Genomic DNA, 10,128 nt, shown 5'->3' on the forward strand with positions numbered 1-10,128 from the left:
ACAGTGATATGCTGCATCGTTTTCACGCACCCGGGCCTAACCCTTATAGCTAAACTTTGAAATGTATCTATCAAATAGGAATATTTCCAGCTGTCTGGATGTAATTTCCACACATGCAAACAATGTGCCTGCATGCAACACACACGAAATCGAGACCAATGTGGCGTTATCCCAACCTTATGATTTTGTTGTTGAAGGGAGAACGCTGGGAATGCGATTGTATGTATGCACCCCATAGCAAGGCAATACGCTTGGGGTTACATTACAGCATGATACAGTCTTAAATCCTGGTCGGGGCAGAGAAACTGGGAATGAGCAGTTGCTACTAATTAGTTTGTGAAGTATTGTGCATTCATTATAAAACCAGATATGGTTGTATGTGATTATTTGCACTATGATCAAATTCTCTTGCTTTTCTAACTCAAGCCTACTTCTAAAGGGGCCCTCCTGTGAAGAGAAGGCCCATTAGACCATAAAAGGAGACCTTAAGCATAGGTGCTGACACTAGGGGTGCTCCCTACCCCTTTACTTCAAGTGGTTTCCATCATATGCGGGATTTACAGTTTGGTTCAATGGCTCTCAGCACCCCCACTACAGAAATGGTTCCAGCACCTCTGGCCTCAGGCGCTGTAGGGGCAGCTAACTAGGAGCTGTTTGAAGAAGTAGCTTTACTGCCCTGTATGTGAAGTGCTGGAGATGAGGAAGATAACATGCAAAGTGTAATACCTTATAGGCAGTCAGATTCCACAGCTACTGCATAGCTCAGACCCTTGCAATTATTTTATTGCCCTTCAGAAACCACTGTCATTCGGGGTCCGTGCAACGAGTAGCTACTGCAATGGCTAACTGAGCAGTTGTCCTGGAACTGGAAAGTCCTCAGCCCAGTTATTGAAATAAAGAATTTTAAACAGAAGCCCAAATAGAAGGAAGTGATAGAGGCAATGCAGGCTCCTCCTTTGCGTCTCGCCGGGTTCCTGAGGTGCCTTCCCAAACCCCAGAAATGGACTCCCAGGGACAAAGTACATGAGGAGGAGCTGTGAGCAGGGCAGCTATTTCTGAGTGAAATTAGAGTGGAAGAAAGAGAAGGGATGGGGTGAAGGGGGAGAAGATGCTATGGGAAGGAGGATTTGCTCCAGGTTTGAATTTCTAGGGGAGCTTCCATGAGCCCTGATTCTTCATAAAATGTTTTGTGAAAGCCAGACAGCCTGGGGGCATTTTCATAAAATAAGAAATCTGAGACCCTCGCAGTCGCTTCTTCCCCAGGGCCTTGTGAACTTGTGTTATGGGCCCTGGTGATGGAGTTTCCTGATTACCATTCCCATGTCTTCCCTTCCCGCTCCCATAGCGGCACTACCTGCATGCTCTCCCTCTCCATTTGGGTTTTCTGACTCCTATTTGCTTCATCACCTTCTCCTCTCCTGTTTTTTTCCTTCTTTCAGTTGTCTCCCCTTTCCCCCTTCTTTCAGCCATGATTTATCTCCTCCCTGCCAGTTAGGCTAACAGCCAGGAGGCTTCCCATCCTTCAGATGAGAGTGGGGAAATAATTACTGAATGGGTGGGTCTTGGGAGCAGGCTACTTATGCCATTCACTAATACCTTCAAACTTCACTTTTTTCCAGGCAGGAAAAGCAGAATCCGCCCACCCCCATCCAAGGCATTTTGAAGCTGAGTTCCATGCCCCACTTTATAGTGTATGGGTTTTAGTGAGTTACTCTAATCTTTGCCTGTATAACAATAATCCCATGAAGTATATAACAGACACAATAAAGCAGATAAATTTAGAGGCTTTCATGTAAACGCATATAGACATTGACTGATGGACCCTCTTTAAAATTTGGCTGCTTTAGACCTGATAAGGTATCTACCATATGAAGAGGAGTACTTGTGGCACCTTAGAGACCAACAAATTTATTCAAGCACAAGCATACTCTGAAACCTACCCTATGAAAGCTTCCTTGGAGATATCTTAATACATTAATACATTGAAGAGGTACAGGTTTCAGAGTAACAGCCGTGTTAGTCTGTATTCGCAAAAAGAAAAGGAGTACTTGTGGCACCTTGGAGACTAACCAATTTATTTGAGCATGAGCTTTCGTGAGCTATAGCTCACTTCATGGGATGCATACCCTGGAAACTGCAGCAGATATTATATACACACAGAGATCATGAAACAATACCTCCTCCCACCCCACTGTCCTGCTGGTAATAGCTTATCTAAAGTGATCATCAAGTAGTATTTAAATAAAATACAAAAAACCAACAGTGAATCTCACAGCAAAATATAAATGAGCCAGACTAACCAATACTTTATCTTTGGATTTTATTGTAGGCAACTTTACACCTGATTAATGCTATGGAGTTTCCAAATATCATTATGATGGGACCCCAGACTGACAGGAGTCTAAGATAACAAAGACTTTGCAAGGCTGGATCAATGATAATAGTAAATAGAAAAGTACATATGGATTAGTCTGGGTGGGATGAGTTCAGATGAGTATGGTGTTATTTTGCAGAAGGCTTCCCAGAAGCACATTTCCAGGAACATCTATATTTTTAACATTGTCATTTAACCACACTTGGTTGAGCAAGGGATTATTTATTTTTGCATGTTAATTTGTTAAAACAAAAACAAACAAACAAAAAGGGAAATACCCTACCCTTTCATGGTACTTGGTATTAAAGAAATCTCAAAGGACTGGGTGGTGTTTTTCAGGGTGGGGAGTTAAAATGTTATACTTTTTTAAAAAATTGCCTATCTAATTTGTCTATACACTTTGGGTCTTTTAAAAGGTATCCCCCAATAATTGGCTGGCTAGCACAAAAATACATTTAAAATGTAGCACTAGTGTATAAATATTAAAAAGTAAAGTGCACTAGCCAGTCTGCTATGCACACACATATGTAGTTTTGTCCATGTCATACTTGTTCCACCACAGACTATCAGGGCCTCTCATATAAATCTGTCTTCCATTCCTTTCTAATTTGGCAAAACATAGTAGTTCCTCCAGGTCAGTCACTACTGTGATTGGCCTGATCCTGAAAGCCCTTGCTCAAGGTTACAAGAGTAATCCTACTGATGTAGCTATTTGTTTTTCATGTGAATAAGAGCTGCAGGCCCTATTTTGGACCATCTCTTAGAATTACCATTGTATGCTTAAATGTAGGAAGCTGATTTCCCAAATATTAACACTGTATTTTAGATGCATGAATAAATCTGAAAATGAATCCTATGGTCAGTATATATTAGTGCTGTCAGATTAAATAAAATAGAAGCAGACCCACCCAGGGAGTAGTTGAAGACACAGGGCACAATCTTGTTCCTGTTTGTGCCAGTAGCAAACTTCCTACGGTGAAATCCTGGCCCCACTGAAGTCACTCAGTAGGCGTTTTGCCATTGACTTCAGTGGAGCCAGGATTTCATTCCTAGTCATTTAAACTGGATCATGATGGAGTGTCTACAGTAGTAACAGTTTTAACCAGAGCAGGGCAAGTACAGAAGCTTCTGTAACAAGGGTCAGGCAGCAGCACTAAAAGGCAACACAGTGTGAAATCCTGACAGCAACCAAGTCCATTGAAGTCAATGGGAATTTTGCCATGAGCACAGGATTTCACCCATTGTGTGCACACTGCAAGGTTCAACACTTTGTTGGCTGCTGGGTGGTTTGGCAGGGTACTGAGTTTCTCCCGGTTAGGAATCTTAAACTCTCAAGTCACTTCCCTAAAAAGGTGCTCTCCAAGCCGAGACTATTAAACCAGCCCGGACTGAAAATCTATATAGGACCCATGGAAGGGAAAGGTTTGAGTCAGGGTCTTGGAGATTAGTTGACATCCTGAATTTAGGAGGGAGGGAAGGAGGAAGGAAAGAAAGAGGCTGTGTTCAGGGTTATGGCAAGTAAGGGATCCCGAGGTCTTGTGCAAGGAAGCAGAGTGAAAGCTGGTAGGTGTTTGGTTTTATTGGACCATACCTCATCATATTAATACTCGACCCCATTATCCACATGTAAGTGTCCGTATAAAATACTGTCGCTATGTAAGAGGGGATCGCATCATAAACACAGCAGGCAGTTACAAGCCTAGGCGACCCCGCGGAGCCAGCGTTAGTGCAAATCCTTCTCTGAGTCACAGACCAGCCCAGCGAGTTCAAATGGGCAGCAAGAAAGCCCTGGAGTCTCTGTAGCCCACAAAGCAGGGCGCCTGCCAAAAGCCTGGCTCCCCCGCGTAGGTGCTGGCGGGGCTCAGGGCAGAGGCTGGCAGTGCTGGGAAGGCGAAGCTGGCGGGTAGGGCTTCCTGCCTGGGGAGGTGAGCCAGGAGCTGCTGCTGAGCCGGGTAGACATAGTGCAGGGGCAGAGTCCCGCCTCGGGCTCCGAAGGGGACGGGGCTGTAGAAGGGCTCCGGCCTTAGCTCCTGCAGCTGCCGCTTCAGCTTCATGCGCCGGTTCTGGAACCAAGTCTTGATCTGCGGGGAGGAGAAACACAGTCACCCAGGAGCCCCCAGAGAGCCCGGCCCAGCCTGCAGCCAGCCGCCAGGCCCGCTCACCTGCACTTCGGACAGCTGCATCTTGGCGGCCAGCTTGCGCCGCTCGGCCGAGCCCAGGTACTTGTGGCGCTTGAAGGAGCTCTCCAGGGTGCTGATCTGCTCCACGCTGAAGGCGGTGCGCAAGCGGCGACTGCCCCTGGCGCCGGGCTCCTCGGGGGACTGGCACTCCGACCGGCCGCTCTCCCAGTCGGAACCGGACTCCGCGGCGCTCCACGCCCGCTTGGCTGCGGCGGGTGCTGCAGCTGGGCACAGAGAGGAACCAGGTCAGCCCCGCTCAGAGCACTCCAGTGGTTGGAGACCTAGAAGGGGCTGCAGGGCTCACGCTTCCTCCGCCATTATACACCACTAAAGGACGCAGCGGCGGGCAGATGATTTAGGCTTTTCCTGGCACGCAAATCAGCAGTTTTCCGGAGCGATTATTATCTCCTAAATGGAAGGGAGGCACCCAACCCTCTCAAAGCTGCGGCTCAGCTAGTGCCTGGCCCCCACATAGCCCTTGGCCCCATAGGCGCTCCAAGCGTGTTACCAAGGTGAAACCAAAGGACTCCTCTTGGAGGCTGGTATAGGGAGATCAGATGACTTGCCCAGTGTCAGATCTGGAACAAGTGGTAAACGGGGAAATTGAACTCAAGAGTCCCCACCCCCGTCCTATGCCCAGCCACCTAGACCATCCCCAGGGTCCAATCCCAACTCTACTGAAGTCAGCGGCAAAACCCGCACGGGCTTCAGTGGGGCCAGGATTTCACCCTTTGTGTCCCAATACGCTTATCAAAGAATAATGCACAATTCTCCTCCCTCCACTCACTGTTACAAATACCGAAGAGATAACAAGGGCAAGCATTCATTGGGATGGTCTTTAAAGTACAATAGTACATGCAATTATAATCACCTATAGAGGAGGAAGAATCCAAAAGCTTCTCACTCCTGTGGTCCTTCTTAGAAGAGGTGTCCAAGGTCTTTATACCTTCACCCTTCTTCCCTGTTTGGCTTGCGGTTTGGTGCGGTTGTGGGTTTGTTCTGGAGTTGCAGACTGGATTTCCGAGTTGGGTGAGCAATCCATGTGATGCAAAAGTCTTGCTCTGAGTACCTTCTGCGTAGCTGCTGGACCTTTGCTGTGGTTCATAGGTGCCCTGGCTACTCTGGGAAAGCCACTCTACAGAGAAAGGGGCCTTAGTCATCCTGGCGGTCTTCTCTTCCAACACAAACTAGGGGAGAATGGATTTTTGAGCAGCAGAATCAGAGAATGCCTCTCTCTGGGTTGGTTCTTTTATAAAGGGAGCCCCAAGGAAAATGTTGTGTATGTAAACAAACATCAAAGGCCCAGATAAGTATCGTCTAATTGCCATCAGGTCTCCCCCACAAAAGATGTTGTTCACACATTTTCCAAAGCTCGGTTAGGGTTGGCTCCACAATGTCTGCCAATAGATTAGTGAACTCTGTTGTAAGTGATTTACAATACTTGTTACATCCTATCCCTATGTAAATGGCACTTATTGCTTGAACTCACAGAAGCTTCAAAAGACAATCGGGAATTTAAAGAGCTTTTCTCTAAAAGAATCAGGTGTTTAGAAATGTACTTTATTCAATTCATATTTTAAGAATACTATACTTGAGTGAATTGGTAATTTCTACTTTCTGCAGACAACGGAGTGGGAATTAAGATTTCCACAGGTCTAATTTAAATTTGAGATTTTACAAGTCCAGAAATTAGGTTTGTTACATTTTATATGTATATGTTTTTAACAGCTAATTATGAGCCATTGTTTTACTTGGACTGTTTTGACAGGGTGGAGCGGAACATGCTGCTTTATGGATATATAAGAAAAAGTCCCTGCCCCAAAGGGCTGGCAATCTAAAGCCTTGATCCTGGATTTGACTCTGTGCAGTCAGACTGCTGCACTCTCACAGAGCCCTATTGATTTCAATATGGGATCTGCCCCCACACAAAACGAATTGCAGGACTGGGGCTTTGGGGTGGGCCCAGTACACACATCTTATTGCTGGGCATAGTGCTTGCTTGCTACAACAGCCATTAGTATTTAGCTGTGGGATGAAATCCAATTTGACACACTCTTCATGCACAGGACTCCTTTTGACATCACTGGGATTACCACTTGCAGCAGCATCAGTCAGACTATACATTACAGATGTAGGAAGAGATGGTGTAGCTGGTGATCCCAGGATATTAGAGAAACAAGCTGGGTGAGATAATCTTTTACTGGGCCAACTGTGCTCTAGCAAAAGATATTACCTCACCCACCTTGAATGTCTAGACTCAGGAAAAGACATGAGGAAGAGAAGGGTGTGAAACTGGAGTGTTTAAGTAGGCCAGCTTCTTCTTGATTCTCATTTTCTATTATACAGATAATGTATATATTTTATGTAATTATGGATTTATTCTGTTTGTTCATTTTCATATCATATTAGTGTAATATGATTGATTTTAGATTTATATATGTATTATATAACTATGAAAGGACAATACCTGTCCTGGCTAAATCTCAGGCTTTGTATTCCATCCTCATCTGCATTGACCTCTCTCATGCTTTCGCATTGTTGATTACATGCAGCTTCTTGACACCTTATCCTCCTTTGTCTTTCAAAACTGTTCTCTCCTCCTTCTATTCTTATCTCTCCCTTCAGACACTCCTTGGGCAGGATCTCTGTACTTCCCCTCTCCCACTGTTCTTGTCTTCTTGCTATTTTATTTCTATACCCTCCTTCTGTGGGATCTCCTCTGGTCGCTCAATTTCAATAGCCATCCTCACTCCAGCATATCTTTCCACTTCCAATTTCTACATTAAATCCTGAAACTTGGCCTGTTACTCTGACACACTTGCTGAATTTCTCATCATTCACTTCAATTTAACATCTCCTGGCCTTTCATTTCTGTCACTGTTGAGAATGCCACCATCTCCATCAATCAAATCTGTAAGGGAAGGGTTCATCTTCAATAATTCCTGCCCAGACCCTCATCATGTTGTATCTTATTTACTGCAACCTCCCTGAAATCTACAGCACACCCTCCAGTCCATTCAAAACAGTTGCTAGAAGCAGTCTCCTTTCCCAGTACTCCTGGCTCATCACCCCCCTTTTTGAATCCCTCCACTTAACTCACTGCATGAAGTTCAAACTTGACTTTTAAGACCCTTCACAGCTCTGCCCTTCCCTACTTGTTCACACTGTCCTACTACTCTGAAAACTGTCCTACCCTGCTCTGCTGGTTTGTCAGCATTTCACACAAATCTCTGTGTTTTCTTCCACAATGCTCCTTATGCAAGAAATTCCTATCCTGCACCACTCATTAAGGCTTCTACACTCTCCTTCAAATAACTCCTCAAGGCTCACCTCTTGCCGATGTCAGTTGTACCAATCAGTGCTGGCTCGATGGGGATCGTTGACATTTTATCTATTTAATATGTTATATATATAATTTACATATATATTTGACATTTAAAATGCTTTCTCTATTTGATTGCATCATTATCCCTACCTCACTTATCTCCTTAAACTGTAAACTCACTGGAGCAGGAACTGTGTCTTTGTACATGTTTTTAGATCATCTTCTAGTGCATTGGGGCAAGATTTTCATTGTGGCTTCTGTGGCAAAGTGCTGCAATCTAGCCCTCAACTCTTGGATTCCCCATCTTTTTACAGCCTGGATAATATTTACCCCATCTCTCACTTTAAAATTTACCAGTGCTACAACAAAGATGGGAACACAAAACTTGCTTGGCTAGGTGTATCTAACATAAGGAGGAGTGGATACCGGACCATAGCAAGGGCATTTTTATAGCAATTATTCTATTGAAGGTTGAATTAATTAGCATTTTTCTTGATTAAATGGATACATGATGTGCATAATGGCAAATGTAAATTATTGTGAAAGTGACTGAAAAAAGAAATAGAAAAAAATAAGTGGGAGGTTTTCCACAAAACCTTCAGGGCAAACAACAGCCTAGTATTGCTGTGGCCTGTGTTCTAGCTTAGGTAGGGATCTACGTAAGCATCATTTGCCATCTTCCATAATCTCCACTCAACTCATATTTAAAACTAGCTAGACTGAATCTGCCTCCTAAGAAAGGCTAACTGGAACAGTATTAAAATGCTTAAACCCAGACTACATTACAGCTTCAAACATAGGTAAAAATAGCACTGCTATTACATACACACTAAAGATGTTTATGAACATTTCTGTTGTAGACAGGGCTTTAGCATGTGTCTACATTAGTTTTCCCCAGACCCAGATTTCTCAGCTTCTGACAGCAATTGTGAGAATGGGTGCCAGCTACAGCTGGCCAAAATTCTTTGAAACCCAGTTCAATGAGAAATTGCCTTTTTCACAAACCAAGTATCTTCACATAACTATTATTTAAAATTCTTTCAAAGAAAAAACACCCTTATCTGTAAATTTTTGGTTTCCAGCCCCCTCCCTCTTTTTGCCTCCTTTCCCTCCTTCCTCCCTCACATTTCAGGTCTCACTATCCCCTTTTTTCCTTTTCCATCCCCCTTCTCAGTGGGGAAAAGCAAAACCAAAAAAGTTTTAAGAGATTTTTTCAATCCAAAAAATCAGAAAATGTCATTTTTCACTGTTGTATGAAGTGTTGTTGCAGCCATGTTGGTCCCAGAATGTTAAGAGAGCCTAGGTGGATGAGTGATGGATCTTGTGTTGTACCAACTGTTCCTTCTCTCTCACCAACAGAAGGTGGCCCGATAGAAGCTATTACCTCACCCACCTTGTCTCTCTAACATTTTTCACAAAACATACTTATTTTTCTGTCAGTTCTAGTGTCAACATTTAACCATGGTATTACATAAATCTGCTCAGAACATGAATGTAGGGAACTGTTAAGGGGAGGAGGAGGCTAGTACAGACAAGAATATGAGATGTCAACTGAGCTACAAATTATAGTATTGACATTGGGTCCCTTCATTAAGTTGTATTAATTCATGTGGACCAGAGGTGGCCTCTGGAAGTGAGGGTTGGGAAAGTGTGGACTGTTACTGTCTATTGTGTACCTGTCATGGGGATAATTAGTTTTCTTTGAGAGTCTCAGTAGGACACCTTCTTTCACTAGGACTACATTAACCTGAAAATTAAAAAGAAAAGTGTTGTATTTTTTTTCTGGCATTACTCTTCATTTTAAATCTCTCTCTCTCTCCTTTTGAGTGATTCACCCTTATTGTGCATCACAAATGGGGCAAGTTAGGACATGAAGCTATTTAATCCATGGCCCAGTAAGAGAAATATTTCCATTTTCCAGACTCTGCATGTGTTTTATATGCAAGCCTTTTTCTTTTTAACCTGCCCATTGTCAAATAATGATTACAATGGTAAGTTGTTGGAGAGCACACAATGTATTGTATATTATATGGAATTAAAAGTTACAGCTGTCAGACTTTTAGCATCCACTGATGTATCTGGTTTGTTTTGTTTACAAATTTAAACACCAGTTATATTTATAAATGCAGTTTAAATCTATTAAAGGAACTGTTTCAGCCAAAAGATTGTGTGTTAAATGCAGTGTGCAAAGGGACACAAACTAGTCAGATGGAAGAAAAGTCTAATATTAAATACATTGTAATGCACAT

General features: G+C 43.5%; 1 protein-coding gene across 1 annotated transcript; it reads right to left on the reverse strand.

Moving 5' to 3' along the window:
- Window positions 1-2,333: 2,333 nt before the first annotated feature.
- LOC311523536 (uncharacterized protein) lies at window positions 2,334-9,846 on the reverse strand. Its single transcript, XM_084633628.1, has 4 exons — window positions 9,556-9,846; window positions 5,426-5,741; window positions 4,537-4,778; window positions 2,334-4,455 (listed from the first exon to the last, which is right to left on the reverse strand). Exons 2-4 carry the CDS (start codon window positions 5,712-5,714, stop codon window positions 4,141-4,143), a joined length of 846 nt encoding a protein of 281 aa, XP_084489754.1. The 5' UTR covers window positions 5,715-5,741; window positions 9,556-9,846; the 3' UTR covers window positions 2,334-4,140.
- Window positions 9,847-10,128: the final 282 nt, after the last annotated feature.

The sequence above is a fragment of the Lepidochelys olivacea genome (assembly GCF_965140295.1).
Source record: "Lepidochelys olivacea isolate rLepOli2 genome assembly, chromosome: 7".
Classification (NCBI taxonomy): domain Eukaryota; kingdom Metazoa; phylum Chordata; order Testudines; family Cheloniidae; genus Lepidochelys; species Lepidochelys olivacea.